Source organism: Taudactylus pleione, unplaced genomic scaffold, assembly GCF_031769625.1.
Source record: "Taudactylus pleione unplaced genomic scaffold, aTauple2 ptg000026l, whole genome shotgun sequence".
Classification (NCBI taxonomy): Eukaryota; Metazoa; Chordata; class Amphibia; order Anura; family Myobatrachidae; genus Taudactylus; species Taudactylus pleione.
In genome coordinates, this window is record NW_028284428.1 from 23,954,430 (window position 1) to 23,976,895 (window position 22,466).

The 22,466-nt window shown below is 43.8% G+C and overlaps 2 protein-coding genes across 2 annotated transcripts in view; both read right to left on the minus strand.

The window, feature by feature from the left end:
• Positions 1-9,156, minus strand: part of LOC148539267 (arylsulfatase D-like) — a 67,223-nt gene extending 58,067 nt beyond the window's left edge. The window contains exons 1-2 of the mRNA XM_088451528.1: positions 9,075-9,156; positions 7,680-7,710 (exon numbers count right to left, since the gene is read on the minus strand). Coding sequence (XP_088307654.1) covers positions 7,680-7,702 — 23 coding nt within the window. The 5' untranslated portion in view covers positions 7,703-7,710; positions 9,075-9,156. The remainder of the gene's footprint in view (positions 1-7,679; positions 7,711-9,074) is intronic.
• A 10,556-nt stretch (positions 9,157-19,712) lies between these two features.
• LOC148539268 (arylsulfatase D-like) overlaps positions 19,713-22,466 on the minus strand; it is a 70,027-nt gene continuing 67,273 nt past the window's right edge. Inside the window, exon 9 of the mRNA XM_088451529.1 lies at positions 19,713-20,209. Coding sequence (XP_088307655.1) covers positions 19,860-20,209 — 350 coding nt within the window. The 3' untranslated portion in view covers positions 19,713-19,859. The remainder of the gene's footprint in view (positions 20,210-22,466) is intronic.

Genomic DNA, 22,466 nt, shown 5'->3' on the forward strand with positions numbered 1-22,466 from the left:
CTGAAGCTCTTAGCTATGGTAGAAATATTAATTTTACATCAAAGCAGATAACATATGATTTTGGTCTTCGTTCCTGTTTGAAGTTTGTATACACCTTTTGGTCAGACTATTGTTTGAATACCCCTGCTGTTTTGGTGCCCAGAGATGGCTTTCATGTACTATTTACCCAGCATCAAAGTTATCTATATGCAGACATGAATTAAAAGGGTTTTTTTCACCCATATCCTGTGCAGGTAATTGCTTTTCCTGCTCACATGATACCATAATTGATGTACATACTAATGAAACTACATAAGCCCCCCTCTGGTTTTCGGAGTGGATTTAAACTCCTATTTATATGTGTGGGCAGAATTATAACAGAAGCTCAAAAGAACATAACTTGCAATAGGCCCTGATATACCCATAATCTTTACAGGCCATATAAAACTATCATTTGTTGTCGCGTTATATCTTCCACCACTGTATCATCAACTCTCAAAAAACCATAGTATTCTGACCCATATAGCAAAAACTGAACATTAGCTTTGATGTTGTAGCTCTTCACACTTTCCTAAAATGTTTAAACAGTGGAAAAATGTGTAGAAGGTGGAAAAGTGTGCAATAACACTTCTCTCACTTATCTGTGTAAGTGACAACTTCACAGTATGATAGAAATAAAAATAAATCTGATGTTCTTTTCCATGTGTATGCAAGTGTGTTACTTTTAAGTACATTACCTTAAAATACAATATACTGTATGCTTTTTATATAGCAATCCTATAGTGAAATATTAAGAGTTATGGTATAACATACCTTTGTTAACTCTTTTTCTTTGAGGTCCATAGGGTCCACAGAAGTTACCTTGGGGTATGTGGTTGGAGTGATCCAGGCACCAAACAGTTACAAGCTTTCCGCTCCCAGGATGCACTGGGTCCTCCTCCATATATACCCCACCCCTGACTACAGGCATTTAGGCCCTCATTCAGAGCCGTTCGCTATTTGCGGTCGTTCGTTCAAAAACAAGGGGTGGCTATTCAAATGATCCGTTCGCTAATTGCGGTCTGTTCACGCCTCTAAGTCTGAACGAGCGAGCAAAACATACGCTCGTTTATTTGATAAAAACGCCCCCTGGCCGCTCGCACCATACGTCATGTCCGCTATTTATTAGATTAATCGAGTACATCGTACAGTGTATGAACTGCTCGCTATTCTTGTGGTTGGTTTTTTCAACCGCTATTTTGCGAGCAGTTCTGAGTTAAAAAAAAACAACTGACGTGGTCAATGACGCTGCTGTATTAATTATGCACTCCCTTAAAACGCCCGTTTTGACCTTTAAGCACGCCTGCGTTCGAATTCCACTCCCCGTTTTCAAGCACCTTCCCCTGTTACCACCCACATACGCCTCATTCTGTCACTCAAAATAGCAGGCACTCGCTATATAGCGTCCAAACAATTTTCAGCCGCACTGACTGGTTCGCGCATGCGTACTAAAAAGCGTACGCATGCGCAGATGTGCGAACATCGCTCGGAACGAGCATACTGCCGCTAGCGAGTGGCTCTGAATGAGGGCCTTAGTTTGTTACCAAGCCCAAAGCAGGAGAAGGAAAAGATTAGAAGGAAGGACAATTGTACCTCAGAAACTCTCTCTAGGAAGAGGAAATCATAGAAATACAAAAGAAAAGATTACCAAATAACACCAGGTGCATTAGGATGGGGGTCCTGTGGACCTTATGGACTTGAAGAAAAAGAGTTAACAAAGGTATGTTATACCATAACTCTTTATTTCTTCTTCGGGGTCCATAAGGTCCACAGAAGTTACCTTGGGGATGTCCTAAAGCAGTTCCCTTAAGGGTGGGGATGCTCATGTTTAGTAGAAAGGAGAATCTGACGCCCAAAGGAAGCATCCTAAGAGACAAATGTATGAAATGCATAAAATTTGAGAAAAATGTGGATGGAAGACCACGTGCCTGCCTTGCACAATTGTTGAGCAGAGGCACCACGACGAAATGCCCTCGATGGTCTCACGGATCGAGTAGACTGTGCTGTCACTGTGTTTGGAACAGATAGATCACCTTGTGTGTACGCTTGAGAAATGGTCATACGAAGCCACCTAGCCAGAGTTTGTTTGTTAGCTGGCCAGCCTTGCTTTTGACAGCCATACAACATAAAAAGAAACCAATTTTCTTATGGAGTCAGTGCGATCCACGTATATACATAGGGCGCATACAACATCCAGAGAAGCATCACCCCTTGAAAGGCCAGAAGACTGGAACCACAATTTCTTCATTTACATGAAAGCGAGATACAACCTTAGGAAGGTAAACTGGCCTGGTACGAAGAACAGCTCTATCCTGATGAAAGACCAAAAAGGGAGAGCAACAAGAAAGAGCTGCCAAATCAGAGACCCTACGGGCAGAGGAGATAGCCAGAAGAAAAAAACATGTCAACCACCCTAAGTTCTACTGATTTCAGGGGTTTGAACGGGGGAGCCTGTAGAGCCCTGAGAACCAGAGACAAATCTCATGGAGCTACCGGAGGGACAAAGGGCGGTTGAACCCTCAGAACACCCTGAAAAAAGTCCTAACATCAGGCAGGGGGTGATCCTTTGCTGAAACAAAACTGAGAGTGCAGATGCCTGAACCCTCAGTGTGGCCAGGCGGAGACCCTATTCAGCCTGAAAAAAAGCAAGCACTCGAGAGATCCTAAACAATCCAGGATCATATATTCTATGTTTACCCCACTGAAAATAAGACTGCCAAACTCTGTAATAAATGCAGGCAGAGGAAGGTTTCCGCACCTTAAACATCATCTGAATTACAGAACTGGAAAAACCCTTGGCTCTTAAGATGAAAGTTTCAAGAGCCATGCCATCAAAGACAGACAGGGTAGGTCCAGATACAGGCAGGGACCCTGTGTTAACAGGTCCAACCTTAGAGGAAGAGTCCCTAAGTGTCTATGGAGAGACTCTGAAGGTCGGTGAACCAATGACGTCTGGGCCAAGCAGGCGCTTTCAGTATTACTGCTCTGCCCTCCTGCTTGAATTTCTTGATGACCCTTGGGAGAAGGGAAAATGGAGGAAATGGGTATGCTAGCTTGAAGTTCCAATTCACTGCTAGAGCATCCACAAATTTGGCTGCTGGATGGTTGTGGCCTGAGGCCATGAGGTCAACCTCTGGTAGTCCCCATCTGTCCACAAAGCTCTGAAATCTTGTGGATGAAGAGCCCACTCTCCGGCGTGTATTTCCTGCCGACTTAGGAAGTCCTTTTCTCAATTTAAGACTCCTGGTATGAACACTGCCGAGATTGCTGGAAGATGACATTCTGCCCAGACCAGAATGTTTGATACTTCCGCCATGGCAGCCTGACTTCGCATGCCTCCCTGATGGTTGAGGTAGGCTACTGCGGTGGCATTGTCAGACTGTACTTGTACAGGCCGGCCCTTCAGTACATCTTGTGCCTGAACGAGTGCTCTGAACACTGGGCCTGATTCAGAGATGGACGCTAATGCGACCGCAATTGGGTTTCCGTATGCAACGCAGTTGCAAAAATATGCAAATATTAGCAAAGATCCCGAGCATAAAGACGCCCACTACTGCCTTTTCACCTGCGTGCAACTACGCATATCTACATAAACATCAGTACCATCTTAGTTCATCGGTGGCCATTTTACCCTTGTGGCAGGTCTGACCTGTCGCAGGCCAGGGAGCTCTTCTGCCACGCAGAGCTGCGTATGCAATTGTAGTGGTTAATTTATGCACGCCCACGTAACGGCGTTCAAACGGCCAGACACACCTGCGTTTCGCTAACCACCCCCTGTCAACACCCCCAAATGGTTACGTCCTGTCAATCAATCTGCAATGGGCCTCCGTGGTCTGTGTGAACACAGGGCGATCGCACGCTACCTTTGCCCACATGCAGTGGGATGGATGCAAAATAGCAAACTATCGCTCGATCTGCGTGCAATTTGCAGTTGCATTCATCTCTGAATCAGGCCCACTGCACGTAGTTCCAGGATGTTTATGGACAGGAGACTTTCCCTGGTCGTCCATCTTCCCTGAAATGTGTGCCGACCTGTCACTGCTCTCCATCCGCGGATGCTGGCATCGGTAGTGAGGAGCACCCAATCTGGAGCCAAGAATGGGTGACCCCTGTTCAGACGAAATGTCTGCAAAAACCACGAGAGGGAAAGCCGCAGCTCTGGAGAAATACGGATCATCTGTGACTTTATTGAGTGCTATTCCCCATTCCAACGGGAGAGGATTAGCTGTTGCAGTGAAACTGAGCATGTTCCACCAAATCGAAGGTGGACACCATGGATCCCAGAACCTAAATCGCTGAGTGAACAGACACTGACTGGTTGTGGAGAAACCTGCAAATCTGCAACTGAAGTGCCACAATCTTGTCTTCTGGCAGATACTGTATATCCTCAGCGCCAGAGAATCTAAGCGTGCACCTAAATGCACCATCTGTTGTACTGGAAGAAGCGATGACTTCTTCCAATTTATGGTCCAGCCGTGTCTGTGTAGACAGGCAATTGTCAGTCTGAGATTATGCTGCAACAACTGTGGGGATTGTGCCAATATTAGATCATCCAGGTATGGCAGTATTCTGACTCCCTGGTGCCTGCGGCAGGCTGTCATCACTGCCATTATCTAGGTAAACACCCGAGGGGCTGTTGACAAACCAAAAGGCAACACCTGAAATTGGAAATGTTTCTGCAAAACCGCAAACACCATTGGTGGGACGGTGTAATTGGCACATGCAGATATGCATCTTGAATGTTCAATGACACCATAAAATACCCTGGTTCCATTGCCAACACAATTGACTTAAGGGTTTCCATACTTAACCTGGGCAACCAGATAAATGTGTTGAGACTTTTTAGATTCAGAATAGGCTGTTGAGAAGAATTGGATTTTTGGATCAAAACTAGGTTGGAATAATAACCCTTTCCTAGTTGATTCACTGGAACCCAGAATATTACTTCTGACTCCAGCAGGGAATGAATGGCCTGCTGGAGGGCCAAGGCCTTTGCAGACTCCTCTGAAGGAGTTGTGCAGAAGAATCTCTGCAGGGGACTTCTCCAGAAAGTAAGGGCATACCCGAGAGACCACCTCTCGAACCCAGACGACTGTTGTCGTGAGATGCCAGGTGTCTGAAAACTGAAGAAGTTGGCCTCCTACCCTGGGATACCCCAGGGGGAGGCTCACCCCATCATGCTGTGGGTTTATCGTCTGACCTTGAAGCCGGACATCTGTTTGGCCAAGGTTTCTTAGATTGCGGTCTCTTACAAGAACTAGTTCTAGAGGAAGACTGACCCCTTGCTTTTCCTTGTGGCTGAAAGGCTCAAAAGGATGGCTGCTTAGGTCTAGGAATAGATGTTGAAGGCAGACTAGCCGCCTTGGAGGCTGCTACCGTAGCTATAATCTTATCCAATTTTGTGCCAAACAGAATGCCTCCCGTAAACAGAAGGGATTCCAGGGCCTTCTTGGACCCTGCATCTGCTTTTCAGTCCCTTAACCATAGGGCTCTGCAAGCTTCAACTGAGGCAGCTGAAGCCTTAGAGGACAGAATACCGGCATCCCATGCTGCCTCTCCTAGATAGAAGGCAGCCTAATTAATATAGGAGATAATTGTCAGCTGTTCTCTGGAAGCCTCTGGAAGTGTATTTTCCAATGTTTTTATCCATTCCTCAATGGCCTTAGAAACCCAGGCCATAGCCATGGCCGGGCGGGTAACAGCTCCTGACAGAGAAAAGATCGCCTAGAGACAGGCTTCAAGTCTCCTATCTGTGGAATCCCTAAGGGAGGATGCAGATGGTATGGGCAATGTGATGCTCCTGACCAGATGTGCCACATGCGCATCTACTGTTGGTGGAACTTCCCATTTAGCGCACTCATCTGGTGGGAGGGGGTATAAGGCTGTAACCTTCTTTGTAACATGGAATCGTCTATCTGGAGAACTCCATGCTTCCCCCATAAGTTCAGAGAGGTGCTCAGATTTGTTAAATTCAGCTTTCACAACTTTCTGGCATTTGAACACTGGAGCCTTTCTTAGTTCTGGCTCCTCATTATCTATGTTTAGCACAGCTTTGACCACCCTTATCAAGGAGGGCACATCCGCTGTTGGAAAATGGTCCTGCTCTCCTGAGAGAGACTCTTGCGAGGAGCCCTGTATAACTTCACACTCATCAGAAAATGCACCAGAATTTACAGGCTGGACGGAGTGATAGGAAGAAGCTGACCTCCTTCTGGTTTTAGGATGCCCCGGCCTAGCTGCTTGCAGTGCTTGCTGAAATGCAGCAGGGGAAGAAGTCACACTCTGACCTGAGTGGACATAAACATCCATCCAGGACGGATGAGTAAACATAGTAGGTTGTAGCTGCTGAGGGCCCCATAGTAGGGGCCATCCTAGGAGCAGATAACCGGTCTACAGCCTGTGTCATGATCTGGGAACAGGAAGCCTAAGGGGGTTCCTGCCCAGGAGCTGGTATATTTCACTGATGTGGTGACTCCTTATAACAGCGACCACATAATCCATTCTGCATGAAATCCTGAGGGGATAACCCCACTTTACAGGCCATGCATGACACCAGCGCAGGGGCTTCAGCCACCTGCTTTTCAGTTTCTTTAGACATAACATTATCTCTAATGTTATGCAAAGTAATACACAATGTGACATAGTTTCACACCCACAATAACCCACACACCTGTAGCAGAGGGCTTATGAGGAGAAACAGCAGTGATAGCTATAACTGACAGTCATTAAGGAATAAAATATAACACACAGCAGATTTCACCAGTCACATGCATGGCAAAGAATATGTAAAATAAATACTGTATATGCAATAAGCTCTTAGTCAACTACAAACAGCACACATGGCTAAGTAGGATATGGAGCTCTGTATAACCTGGCCACCTAAGGAGAGGTATACAGGGAGACTGACTAAACCTCCTGAGATTGCAGCGACCAAGAGCACCCGAGAGTGGTCTCTGGCCGACTCATATACAGGGAGGCTGGGTGGGGCAACTCAGACACGGGAAATCTCACCTCTGGACCAGAGTCTGGGTCGGGGAGGGGCCACAGTTGAGAGCGTACCTCCCCTCTGCTGCATGGATCAACCGGGCACACTGACATATCATGGCTGCCGCCATCATCACCACCGGCTGTCAGGATCCCTCATGTCCCGGTGGTCTAGTGGGGAAGGCAGTTCACTTGGCTCCTTACTACAGCGTCCCCCAGCAGGTCTCCACTGCCGGAGGTACGGACTGCCACGTGGTTCCCCACCATCAGCGGCCACAGGGAGCCAGCTTACCTGCATCCCCAAAGTTTCCGGCTGCAGACCTGGGCTCAGTGTACATGCTACTGACACCCGCCGAAATCAACAGTTCCCTTGTCTGTTCAGTATCAAAACAATCAGCGGGGGTAGACAGAGCTGCAGCACGGGTGTTTATCCGGAGGCCTAGTTCTGCTTACTCATACAAAAAAAACACACTTGTTTTCGACTGCTGAAGCAGTCTCTCTGTTCAGTAAGGTGCACTCCTGCGCACCAACCAAAAAACAAAATGCCTGTAGCCAGGGACGGGGTATATATGGAGGAGGACCTAGTGCATCCTGGGGGCTGAAAGTTTGTAACTGTTTGGTGCCTGGATCACTCCAACCCTATGGACCCCAAAAAAGAAAACATTAGATGTACTTACCCCTGCTTTGTAATTAGTCTCATTCTTTATTCTGAAATACAAGTAGATTTGTGTCATATGCATCATAATGGCGATAAATATTCAACAATTAGAAAGTTTTCTTTTATCACTGAAAAATCACACTTTTTATTTTTACGTAATTTGTCTTACAAATAGACTAATTATTGGCTCTGATGTAATCGAGACTAAGGGGCCTATGTATCAAGATGATTTTTACATAAAATTATGCAGAAACTGGAGTTTCTACATAATTTTTATGGGATGTAGTCGGCATTCCGGCGTATGTCTGAATACCGGCGCCGAAATCCCAACAGGTCGGGATCCCGGCACCAGTATCCCAAAGGTATTGGGGTGTTGGAGGGAGGTTAGGGTTACGTAGCGGGGCTAGGCATTAGGGGGAGGGTTAGGCACTAGGGTTAGAGTAGGGGATAGAAAAGTACTCACTGCTGTTCTCTGTGGGTGTCGGAATTCTGGCTGTTGGGATGTCACTGTCGGTATTCTAGCCAGCGGTATCCTGACAGCTGGGATTTCATACCCAACCCTAATTTTATGTTTTGTGCCTATGTACTAATAGGCACAATTTCACAGAAATCTCAAGCAAAGCGCTAATTAGCACTTCAGATCGCAGTCCTCATTATTGTCAATGAGGTCTACGATCTGTCCCCATGTACTAAAGTTTTTTGAATTGCGGCACCCTAGAGTATAAGTATTGTCTTCACGGCACCCCTGAGCCAAAAATTTGTTATTGAGAAATTCAGAAAAAAAATGTAGTAAAGTAGTAAATTGTGCTTACCGGTCATCCTCAGGTTCAGTTATGTGGAGGTGGACAGGTTTGCACTTCTGTTTGTCCACATATTTATATTACATTGACCATAAAAAATTTGATTTAGTGCTGGCCCACCAACCTGTGGCACCCCTGTAAGTGTTACAGGGCACCCCAGGGAGGCACGGTGCACAGTTTGGGAACCACTACTTTAGTATTAAGAAAGATACTGAAATTCTGTCTGTACAGTACCAAAACAACCAAGAACATTTTCAGCAGCATATTTCTAGAACCAGGGACTACTCCCCTCAGACAAGTGAATGGTTCTCTATGTGCTTGGATATGCAATGAGAAGTTGCAAACAGTATATGTTCCCAAAATGATGTCTGCATTGCTTTATATGCTTTACATAACAGAAACACATGTTGCTACTACTTTAGTTTCTATAGGTCAATAAGACTTTTGAACATATATATGAAACTTGTGGGAAAAATACACAGTAAGTAACTACTGAATTCTTGATAACTAACCTGTTTCAATCTAAAGAAGACAAAAAACCCATCATACAGCTGCCATGCTAATAACATATGCTGTTACTACTATGGATATTGAGCTATATACACTGTATATACCTGGTAGACTTGCATAGCTTCTCAGTCTTTTGCTTCTTCCTGGATCTCACTTTCCAAGCATTTCATTGGTTACATATATTAGGAGCAGCTGACGAAAGATCATGTTTACTTTCGTTTTTGCAGTTGGTGTAACGAGTTACAGGCTTGAGCTTAAGTTCAGCTGAGGCTAAGGCTGCAAGCATTTTCTTGTGAGGGACGCTGCTGGCGGTGCACTAAAAACTTTTACATATTAACAGATCATGGTTTTAATACACAAATTAACTTTATCCATTGAACATACTGTACTTGACAACATTCTAAAATATTATTTAGGGAAAATCAGCCCGTTGCTATGCAGGATAATTGTGATTCTGGATCATTGGAGCTTATAGCAATACTATCCCCTTTATTTTATGTGTGTGATAAATAGGGGACATTTGGCATTTTTAATAGAATAGTCATTTTCAATAAATGCTAAACGGGTATATCTAGGGGCCTGAGCACCCCCTCCAATGACTGCTTTTACTGTAAAAAAAAACTAACACACACTGGTGGCAGTTTAATTCAGACGCCTGTAGAAATAGGGAGAATATTTTTTTTTATTTCTCCTTTTAATATATATATATATATATATATATATTAGGGGTGAGCGGGTTCGGATTTCTGAAATCCGAACCCCCCCGAGCCCCCCCGATCCGAGTCCGATCCGAGTCAGGCTCGACTTTTCCCGCCTGACTCGGATCTGAAATCGAGGCAAAACGTCATCATCCCGCCTTCCGAGTCTCGCGGGTTTTGGTTCCTATATAAGGTACCCGCGTCGGCGCCATTTTCTCACTCGGCTGTGGACAGTGAAGAGGGAGGGTGGGAGTTAGGGCTGTGTAGTGTAGTGTAGTGTAGTGCTGCTGTTGTCCACTACTTCAAAGTCCATAGGGGCTGGCTGTGTTGTGCTGTGCTGCTGTTGTTAATAGGGGCTGTGTCCACTACTTCAAAGTCCATAGGGGCTGGCTGGACTGTGTTGTGCAGTCAGTTCTCCATAGGGGCTGTGTCCACTCCAAAGTCCTGTGCAGTGTCCCAGTCCTAAAGGGGTGCTGTAGTGTTGTCCAGGGGGTGCTCTGTCCATCAGGGGTGCTCCCCCCAAGTGCTAAAAAAATAATATATTTTCTGTGTTTGTGAATTGTGTGCGCAGTAGCCGCACGTGCATCAACAAAGTAGTGCCAAGCGTGCGCCTGTGTCATAAGTAAAGGGCCGGCTGGCTTGACCGTTAAAGGGTGCTGTAACCCCCGAAAGTACACTCCAGTCCAAACCAAAAAAAAATTAATTTCTGTGTTTGTGAATTGTGTGCGCAGTAGCCGCACGTGCATCAACAAAGTAGTGCCAAGCGTGCGCCTGTGTCATAAGTAAAGGGCCGGCTGGCTTGACCGTTAAGGGTGCTGTAACCCCCGAAAGTACACTCCAGTCCAAACCAAAAAAAAAAATATTTTCTGTGTTTAGCCGCATGTATATATCAAATCGATATAACATAAATGGAGGACCAAACTTTCTCCGATAAAAATAAAATAGAGAAAGATCAAGAACCACTTCCTCCTAGTGCTGAAGCTGCTGCCACTAGTCATGACATAGACGATAACATGCCATCAACGTCGTCTGCCAAGGCCGATGCCCAATGTCATAGTAGAGGGCACATACAATCCCAAATGGCAAAGTTCAGGAAAATGACCTTGAAAAAAGACATTTAAATCAGCTGAAGAGAAACGTAAACTTGCCAATATGCCATTTACGACACGGAGTGGCAAGGAACGGCTAAGGTCGATCCCTAGTATGTTCATGACTAGTGGTTCAGCTTCACATGACGATGGAAGCCCTCCTCCCACTAAAAAAATCAAAAGAGTTAAGCTGGCAAAAGCACAGCGAAGAACTGTGCTTTCTAAGAAGATATCACAAATCCCCAAGGAGAGTCCAAGTGTGGTGGTGGTTGCGATGCCTGACCTTCCCAGCACTGGACGGGAAGAGGTGGCTCTTTCCACCATTTGCACGCCCCCTGCAAGTGCTGAAAGGAGCACCCACAGTCCACTTGCTGATATGCAAATTGAAGATGTCACTGTTGAAGTACAACAGGATGAGGATACTGGTGTAGCTGGCGCTGAGGAGTAAGTTGGCGAGGAGGATTCTGATGGTGATGTGGTTTGTTTAAATCAGGCTCCGGGGGAGACAGTTGTTGTCCGTGGGATGAAAAAGCCCATCACGGTCATGCCTGGGCAGAAGACCAAACATTCCACCTCTTTGGTCTGGCAATATTTCTATCCAAATCCGGACAACAACTGTCTTGCCATATGTACCATATGTAAAGGTGAAATAAGTAGGGGTAGGGACGTCAACCACCTAGGAACATCCTCCCTTATACGGCACCTGCAGCGCGTTCATAAAAAGTTACTGTCAAGTTCAGAAACTTTGGCTAAGACCGTAAGCAGTCCAGGGACACCTAAATCCCGTTGTCCTGTTGTATCCAAGCGCCTGCAAACCACACCGTCAACTCCCTCCTCGTCAATTTCCTCCTTAGTCAGGATCGGAAGTAGTCCTGCAGGCCATGTCACTGGCATGACTGACTCTCCTATCCGGGATTCCTCTGGAGGATCCTGCATTGCTACGCCTACTGCTGCCGCTGCTGCTGTTGCTGCTGCTGGGAGTCGTTCATCATCCCACAGAGGAAGTAGGAACACCACTACTTTTACTAAACAATTGACCCTCCAACAGTCCTTAGCGAGGAGGATGAAGTACGACAGCAGTCATCCTGAAGCAAAACGTATAACTGAGGCCTTGACTGCTATGTTGGTGTTAGACGTGCGTCCGGTATCCGCCATTAGTGCAGTGGGATTTAGACAATTGATGGAGGTAGTGTGTCCCCGGTTCCAAATCCCGTCTAGATTCCACTTCACTAGGCAGGCGATACCGAGACTGAACAGAAACGTCAGAAAAAGTGTCCTCAGTGTCCTGAAAAATGCCGTTGTACACAATGTCCACTTAACCACGGACATGTGGACAAGTGGAACAGGGCAGACTAAGGACTATATGACTGTGACAGCCCACTGGGTAGATGTATCACCTTATGCAGCAACAGCAGCAGCGTCACCAGTAGCAGCATCTCAGAAACGCCAGCTCGTTACAAGGCAGGCTACGCTGTGTATCACCGGTTTCAGTAAGAGGCACACCGCCGACAACCTCTTAGAGAAACTGAGGGAAATCATCGCCCAGTGGCTTACCCCACTTAGACTCTCCTGGGGATTTGTGATATCTGACAACGCCACCAATATTGTGCGGGCATTACATCTGAGCAAAACATGGGACGTGCTGGAATTTGCCCACACAATAAACTTGGTGGTGCAGAATTTTCTGAAAAGCGACAGGGGCGTGCAGGAGACGCTTTGGGTGGCCCGAAAAATTTCTGGCCACTTTCACCATTCAGCGACTGCGTTCCGAAGACTGGAGCGCCAGCAAACACTCTTGAACCTGCCCCGCCATCACCTGAAGCAAGAGGTTGTGACGCGGTGGAACTCAACCCTCTATATGTTTCAAAGGATGGAGGAGCAGCAAAAGGCCATACAAGCCTATACATCCACCTATGACATAGGCAAAGGAGGGGGTATGCACCTGACTCAAGCGCAGTGGAGAATGATTTCCGTGTTGTGCAAGGTTCTCCAGGGTGGTCAATCTGTTGAAATCAGACCACTACATTTTGGCCACCGTGCTTGATCCTAGGTTTAAAGCCTATGTGGTGTCTCTCTTTCCGGCCGACACAAGCCTGCAGAGGTGCAAAGACCTGCTGGTGAACACACTGTCAGCTGAAGCGGAACGTGACATGTCAACGGCTCCTTCTTCATTTTCTCCCGCAACTGGGGCTGCCAGGAAAAAACTTAGGTATCCTAAGCAACCCGCTGGCGGTGATGCAGGGCAGGCAGGACCAAGTTTGGACATCTGGTCCGGACTGAAGGACCTGGCAACAATTTCTGACATGTCTACTGTCACTGCATATGATACTGTCACCATTGACAGAATGGTGGAGGATTACATCGGTGACAGCATCCAAGTAGGCATGTCAGACAGTCCATACCTGTACTGGCAGGAAAAAGAGGCAATTTGGAGGCCCCTGTACAAGCTGGCTCTATTTTACCTGAGTTGCCCCCCCTCCAGTGTGTACTCCGAAAGAGTGTTTAGTGCAGCCGGGAACCTTGTCAGCGAAAGGCGTAGGAGGTTGCTTCCACAGAATGTGGAGAAGATGATGTTCATCAAAATGAATTATCAGCTCTTCCAGGGAGACCAGCCTCCAGAAGGTACAGAGGGACCTGTGGTGGTGGATTCAAGTGGGGACGAGTTAATACTTTGTGAGGATGAGGATGTACACACTGAAGAGGGTGAGGAATCGGTGGATGAGGAGGATGAGGATGACATCTTGCCTCCGTAGAGCCAGTTTGTGCAGGGACACATTAATTGCCAGCTTGTTTTGTGGGGGCCCAAACGAACCAATCATTTCAGCCACAGTTGTGTGGCAGACCCTGGCGCTGAAATGATTGATTTGTTAAAGTGTGCATGTCCTGTTTATACAACATAAGGGTGGGTGGGAGGGCCCAAGGACAATTCCATCTTGCACTTCTTTTTTTTCTTTGCATTATGTACAGTTTGGGGCCTAGTTTTTCTAACTGCCATCCTGTCTGCCACTGCAGTATCACTCCTAGATGGGTCACGTGTTTGTGCCGCCCACTCGTGTCGCTTAGCATAGTCATCCAGCTACCTCGGTGCAACCTTTTGGACATAAAAACACTATTGTGAGGTGTGAGGTGTTCAGAATAGACTGGAAATGAGTGGAAATTAAGGTTATTGAGGTTAATAATAGCATAGGAGCAGAGAAACCAACAAATTCTGTGATTTTAGCTGTTTTTATGCTTTTTTTCAAAAAAATACAGATCCAAAACACAAAACCCAGAACCCAAAACACGGAAGGGTGGTTTTGGCAAAACCAATCCAGATCCAAAACACGAAGAAAGATCCAGATCCAAAACCAAAACACGAAAAGTGGCCGGTGCACACCCCTAATATATATATATATATATATATATATATATATATCTTTTATAGAACTTACTCTATTGCAACCCACTATTTATTAATTTATTTATAAAAAAAAACCACAGAAAAAGATTGAAACTTTGCGACAAAAACAAACAAAAAGCATTATAGGTAAAGTAGTTTACATATATTCAAATAGGCCCGTCTATTCTGCATTATGCTTTTTAACAACTCCACCTTATAATTCACTAGCAGTCAATGCAGGACACTGGTAAGAGCAGAGGAGAGTGACACTAGGGATAATTTGCTAATGACAGCACCGGCACCCCTTGCGAGGGCCATCTAGGCCAATAGGAAGATACGCCCCTGCAACCAGCACAGGGAGAAAAACAAGCAGCATAGGAAGAAAGCCAACGAGCAAAAGGAGAAAAACCATGAGCACAGGGAGAAAGCCAAACAGCATAGGGAGAAAGACAATGAGCACAAAGAGAAAGACAATGAGCACAAAGAGAAAGACAATGAGCACAGGGAGAAAGCCAAACAGCATAGGGAGAAAGACAATGAGCACAGGGAGAAAGACAATGAGCACAAAGAGAAAGACAAGCAGCACAGGGAGAAAGACAGTGAGCATAGGGAGAAAGCCAATGAGCACAGGGAGAAAGCCAATGAGCATAGGGAAAAAGACAACCAGCATAGGGAGAAAGCCAATGAGCACAGGGAGAAAGCCAATGAGCACAGGGAGAAAGAGAAGCAGCACAGGGAGAAAGCCAAGCAGAGGGGGAGAAAGCCAATGAGCACAGGGAGAAAGCCAAGCAGCATAGGGAGAAAGACCATGAGCACAGGGAGAAAGCCAAACAGCATAGGGAGAAAGACAATGAGCACAAAGAGAAAGACAATGAGCACAGAGAGAAAGCCAAACAGCATAGGGAGAAAGACAATGAGCACAGGGAGAAAGCCAATGAGCACAAAGAGAAAGACAATGAGCACAGGGAGAAAGACAATGAGCACAGGGAGAAAGACAATGAGCACAAAGAGAAAGACAAGCAGCACAGGGAGAAAGACAAGCCAATGAGCACAGGGAGAAAGACAATGAGCACAGGGAGAAAGACAATGAGCACAGGGAGAAAGACAAGCAGCACAGGGAGAAAGACAAGCCAATGAGCATAAGGAGAAAGACAATGAGCATAGGGAAAAAGACAACCAGCATAGGGAGAAAGCCAATGAGCACAGGGAGAAAGCCAATGAGCACAGGGAGAAAGAGAAGCAGCACAGGGAGAAAGCCAAGCAGAGGGGGAGAAAGCCAATGAGCACAGGGAGAAAGCCAAGCAGCATAGGGAGAAAGACCATGAGCACAGGGCGAGATCCAATCAGCACAGGGAGAAAGACAATGAGCATAGGGAGAAAGACAACCAGCATAGAGAGAACGCCAATGAGCACAGGGAGAAAGACCATGAGCACAGGGAGAAAGACCATGAGCACAGGGAGAAAGACCATGAGCACAGGGAGAAAGACAAGCAGTATAATGAGAAAGCCAATGAGCACAGGGCGAAAGCCAATGAGCACAGGGAGAAAGACCAGCAGCACAGGGAGAAAGCCAATGAGCACAGGGAGAAAGACCAGCAGCACAGGGAGAAAGCCAAACAGCACAGGGAGAGAGCCAGTGAGCACAGGGAGAAATCCAATGAGCACAGGGAGAAAGACAAGCAGCACAGGGAGAAAGACAAGCAGCATAGGGAGAAAGCCAATGAGCACAGGGAGAAAGACAAGCAGCACAGGAGAAAAGCCAATGAGCACAGGGAGAAATCCAATGAGCATCGGGAGAAAGACAAGCAGCCAGGGGTGTATATAGGGGACTGGGGCCCCCCTCCAATGACTGCTTTTACAGGAAAAAAAATGAACACACACTGGCGGTAGCTTAATTCAGACACCTGTAGAAATAGGGAGAATATTTTTTTTTATTTCTCCTTTTAATATATACATATATATATATATATATATATATATATATATATATATATATCTTTTATAGAACTTACTCTATTGCAACCCACTATTTATTAATTTATTTATGAAAAAAAAAATAATTAAAAAACCACAACACACACACACCATAGAAAGTATAACTTTATTACATACACCTACCTACCCCACTCACACATACTTGTTGCTGCCCGACGATCTTCCCCCTTTCTCCTTTTAATATATATATATATATATCTTTTATAGAACTTACTCTATTGCAACCCACTATTTATTAATTTATTTATGAAAAAAAAAAGTTAAAAAACCACAACACACACACACCACAGAAAGTATAACTTTATTACATACACCTACCTACCCCACTCACACATACTTGTTGCTGCCCGACGATCTTCCCCCTTCTCCAAGTAGAAATCCAATGGGAGTACCTGTGAAAAAAGATCCAATACTCACCTCCATCCTGGCGCCAGTCTCCGTAGTATCCCCCAGGTCTTGGCAGAATAAAAAATCAAACCCGGCACCCAGACCATACACTTACATTAGCGATGTATGCATGTGACCACATACACTGCTAACTGGCTCCTAACTGCACAGCACACGTGTGAATTGTTAGGAGCCGGCAGCCAATCAGTGACCGCTAACTGTAGAGAAAAGGTTCTCGAGTTGTCCCCACCCATCCGACACATTAAACATTAGACAACAAGGGGACTTTATCCATGTTCCTGGTCACATCTCTAGCCTGGAATATGCTAGGGAGGCTTCATAGAACATGATTACCAAATTTCAGGACTGGACAAGCCTCAGGTTCTAGAAATGTAGTTGTACTAAACCAAGCTAGATAATTTAGATAAAAGAGGGTAACAGATTAATGTGTGGATTAGAATAATTCTAGGAAATTACTCAATCAGGTTTCATGGCTGGCCTGACATATCTTTAATGAAATCTTAGAGAATAATCCTGATACACAAATATTGTTTGACAGAGCATACAGGACCTTATGTACTTACAGTGCTCAAAAGATATCTCACTAGATGTGATATGTTGGTTGTATTATTATAGGTGGAAATTCTGTAAAAGGCAAGACGTCTAGATGACTGGTATTGATTTCAGATATTCCAGGATGTTTCATGGCATACTCGCCAGCATCGGAGACTTCTGAAATCCATCACTAAGGAGTGACAAATAAAATATTCCAATTTTTACCTTTTCTGGTATATGATTTCCCTGTTTTGCTGGTTTAATGTCCACATGCACACATGGATGAGATGCCATAAAAACGTTCTGTCAATTAAACCTTTTGATATTTTATAGTAATTTATCCGCTTATGGGTGGGGTTATGCAAAGTTCTAGTGTTGTCAGTGACCCATTGGGGGAGTCCTTTTTACCACAATCGACCAGACCTTGCCATGCATTGGCTTGCCAATCCATGCTGCTCAAATTTGGGTACTTCTAATTCAGTAATATCCGGACCGAAGTGTTATCTTTCTCATGGCATCCATAACAATTTACATAATTGGTGTCCATATTACATAGTATACTAAGGAGCTTTATGAAGCCAATGTTAGTACCATTGCCTAGTAAAATCACGCACAAATTAACAGGATGGAGAGATCTACAGATCTCTTGAGTCAACATTATCAAGATGAATATTTTACCAAAATTCCTTTATTATTTCCTCAAATGTTCCTTATTCAGATCCCCTTTAAATTATTTTCCATTCCTAACTGCCTAGTCAGGGATTTTTTCTGGGGTCTTAAGATGCCACAAGTGAAATGCAATGTCCTTTACAGATGGAAAAGAGAGGCAATTCCCAGACTTTCCTTGATATATTACAATATTACATATTAGCATACGTGGTTGTAGGTCTTAGAAAGGATATCTATATTTTATTAGACTAATTAGACTTTCCTTTTTATGGGTAAAAATTTTAAATAATAAAATATAACAATTAACATATAGCGTTTCCCTATCGTGGATTATATTTTAATGAATAATACCTAATATATATGAAATAAATGTGTATGTGAGCTCTCATATATGGCCTAATATTATATTTATTATCAAGGATGAGGAATTACAATAAGCCCTACATCCATAAATTAGATTATATATACCTATTGCTATCTCCTACATCAGTATGCTGAATATACTTTCTATTTGAAGCTAGTCATATGATATACTATATACTGTATACACCTATTGTTTTAGGTTAGATATTCTCAAGATTAATATGTTAAATATGCTTTTTATTTGAAGCCTAATATAAGATAGATCGGGGGATAAGGACCTGTGTGCATATAAACAGTTCATGTTAACACGCTGATTTGCCTTATGAATATACATGCCAATATATTAATTATGGGCGATCTAATCTGTGTAGAACCACACATATAAATATTTGGTCCTATAAACCCTGCTTTCAATTAGGGAATCAATTAGTGCTTGTTATTTCACTTTGTCTAATATTAAAACATTCTAATTCATGCCACCCATACCATCAATAGGGTATCCTAAACCACATAGTAACTCTGTTGAACCTTTTTGAGAGGTTTTCCTCTATAATAGGTTTGGAAAAATTTCACAAACAGATAGCACTCAATATGTAATAATAAATTACATAACACAAGATGATTATAAGTAATACACAGCTGGAACTTCTTTGGTTTTATTCCACATTTCCTACTTACTGCACAAATTAACTTTATATATTTTTAATTTCATATTCTCTCCTCATTACTGGTGAATGTTCCTAGGTACATCTTTTAAATGAGTTCAATAAAAGTGAAGTATTAATAATAATAAAAAAATATATATTGTTTAATGTACTTGTGCGCCACCTAGAGCCAACATATTTTTATTTTGCTTAGTTTCAAAAGGATGTCCGTTATAGAGATGCACTACAAATTTCTAACCAGGTGTTACAGTTGTCCTAATGTTCACAGGTTATCCTGGTACTTGTTGGTTGTGAGGTGTCCCAGCGAGTACCACCTCTCACAGTTGATGGGAATGTCTGAAGATTACAGCATATTGGCAAACCTTAATATTTAGAAAAGCATTATCGAAGATAAAGTTCCTTCTCATTTATGGTTTTGGCTTATATGCATTTGCTAATCTCAAAATACAAAATCTCATTATAAAAACATAAAAAATGCTGCTAAGGCTATTATCTCAGAGTACTGAAAATCTGCTAATCCCTCTCCTATCAGGTCTGGAGAATCAGTTTATACGTGGAGATAGAAGTCATCACATTGTTGGATATTTGTATACACCTGCTGTTTCTGGCTAGAGTATAAAGATTCACTTGTATATATAAGTTACGTGTGCTCCTCATAACCCTTCCTTTCTCGTCTAACCTTCTATTTTTCACTAATGTCTTTAAAATTCTTCAATTGATATGTATCAGTATCATTTCTTCACTCACTATTTTCTTATTACTTGTGAAATAAAAAATTCAATTTTTATTTGTTGTGTTTAAATATCAATTGTGTAACTCCTGGGCCAAAACAAAATAAATGAACAAACAGTACACAACAAAAAAAATATATATTTATTTTTTTGGTAGTACTGAAAGATCTGTATAATACAAAAAACATCTACAGATTGCATTATTTGTCATTTGTAAGTCATTGTTACATTAATTATATACTGTATTTATTTTTTTAGTAGTCCTTAAAGATCTATGCAATGCAAAAAACACCTACAGATTGCATTATTTGTTATTTTTAAGTCATTGTTACATTAAATATATTTTTATTTGTAAGAGATTAATTGATCCTGTCTTTATTGCACCAACAGAGCGGAAAGGTTCCACAGCATGGTTGTAGCCTAGGATCCCACATATTGTTTAGGCCATGCAACTGTTGAGGTACAGGATGCAGTGTTGAATTGTGGTGTGCTACAGCCTGCTCTATGGTCTGCAGTACTTCATTATATAGTGCCAAGTCACTGGGAAGAGGATTGTTCTCTGAAGGATCATTGGAGAGATTAAAAAGTAATGGTGGGACGTGGTAGATGATGTTATCACCAGAACATGGACACAGCTTTGAACCATAACATGCGCCTGTTCCTGGACGGAACTTTGGAGAAAAGTAATGGACTTTCCATATGGTGTCACCTAATAACAAACAAAACAGAACACTCCAGAGAATTAGGTCTACTTGCATGCACCCACAGGAGTTATACTTCTAAGATTGAATTTATTTTTAAATAGAAAATTTTATACAAAGACGAGGCAGGCAGTGGCGTCCCTCCCCGCGGTGTCACCCTGGGCGGAGAGGGACGCTGTGCACACGGTCTAGCCGCACAATGCTGAAAAGAGGGTGTGGCCTCACAGGAAGGGGGTGTGGCCTCACAGCCCGAACCCCCGTGGTCCCGACCCGTTCTTTTTACCAGTGGGGGAAGTCGGGTGTGCAGGAGGGGAGCTGCTGACTGCCTTGTGGTTGCAGTGCCGGCTCCCTCACAATGTCAGGAGCCGAGTGCTGCACTTAATACTACAGTGCAGTACCTGGCTCCTGTCACTGAGGGGGAGTCTGCACCCTCGGCGGGTGACACCCGGGTGCGGCCCGCACCCCCCGCACCCTTGTGATGCCACTGGAGGCAGGGTTTAGATGTTGAAAATATAATGCTAAAAATCCAGTGACATGCCTTGATTAGCTCTTTCTGTGTAGCTTACTGCTCATGGTGTGACACCGCCCCCAGCTCTGCAAGCAGTGCCTGACTATACAGAAGCAAGGCTGAGCTGTTGGTGCCTCATGTCTCGTCACCCTGCAGTCCCAGGAAGCTCCGTAAAGCTGGTTGTTCACTATAAAAATTATTACAATAAACAATAAAGATTTTTATAAGTTATAAATATCTTTTTTGTGTTATTCTAATCATTTTAATATCAAATTTCAGGACTATGACAGGGGAGGCTCTGTGAGGGCTTTTTTATGCACGCCCAGAATATAGTGTTTAAATGCTCATGACACACCTGTGTTTTTCTAACCACCCTCGTTACCTTCCCCAAACGCTGACTACCTGTCACTAACTTTCCAAATTAATCCTCTGTGTGTGCCTTATATTTATTTTTCCGAGTGGAACCCTGCAGATTTCTCTCCATCTCTCTTACTGATACATGTGTTTACAAGCTGAGCAGCATGCTCACTTGGTCTGAACCCAGAAGCAAAATGATAATGGTAGTCATCACTTTGCTTCTACCGATTCAGTGAGACAGGGCTTTCTCGGAAGCTCTTTCATGGTGCCCCAATTTCGTATTGCGAGTTAGAGAGTAATTATCACCTCAAATCCGCATTAAAATGTACTTGGTGATAAATAAGCCCCTTTGTCAGTTTAAAAACAGGAAGTGGGAAAAAAACTCCAACTCCAACTTTGTCATTATTTATTGTTTTGATCTGAAATGTTGTATTCCGCACCCATTTCCTACCCGTCAAAAGATTTACACAGCAGTATTCTGAGTTAGGCGTACGCCAACGTAATTATTTTATGCAAATTTACATACTGGATATATACACAAATCAGCTTGATGCCATTAAGCATGGAGAGGTGGCAGGGGCAAGCAATCATACATGTAGTATTTTCAATGTTGCATTATTCCATTATTTATACATGGCTTATCCAAGTCATGATCCATCATTTCTAATTTAGTCATTTTTACTTGTATGCTTAGATATAGTTTTACTGCAATCTAGTGACTAAAGTTATTATTTACAGTACTTTTAAATTAATTTGCAATAGTATTCTGTTGAAAGCAGGAGTGGCTATGACATTATAAAAACAATTTTTAATTAGTGTTTTTTTTTGCTCTTTTCAAAAGAGAGATGAGACCTTATGATGTTGGGTAAAACTCTGTCCTCTGCCAGGCCTGTTAAATAAATAGTTCATTTCACTTTGTCTCTTTGTAACATCACAGAGGATTTGGGCCTGATTCAATGGTGAACACAGTGGTGATGTATCACGCAAACGACCAATGTAAGTGCGCATGTGTCTAATGGTGTGTACTGAACGATAACGATATAGTTATCATTCAGTATATTGGCCAGTGTGTATGCCGCCAACGACCAGCGATGTGCGCTCCCGACACATCTGTCATCGGCCGTCCTTGCAGGGCTACCAGACAATATCGTCATGTTCTGCAAGGATGTGGATGGGGGGGGGGGGGCGCCGGCACTGAACAATATCGTTCATGATATCGTTCAGTGTGTGTGCTCAATGTCGATAACGACACTGAGCACACCACTGCCGGGGACACACTAGACGATATTGTTCATGGAGCGAATCGTCTAATGTGTATGCACCTTAAGTCGCACTGCACATGGATCCCAATTGTTACCACTCAGAGACGCAGTACAGATTCAGACGCAGGGTCTGTAATT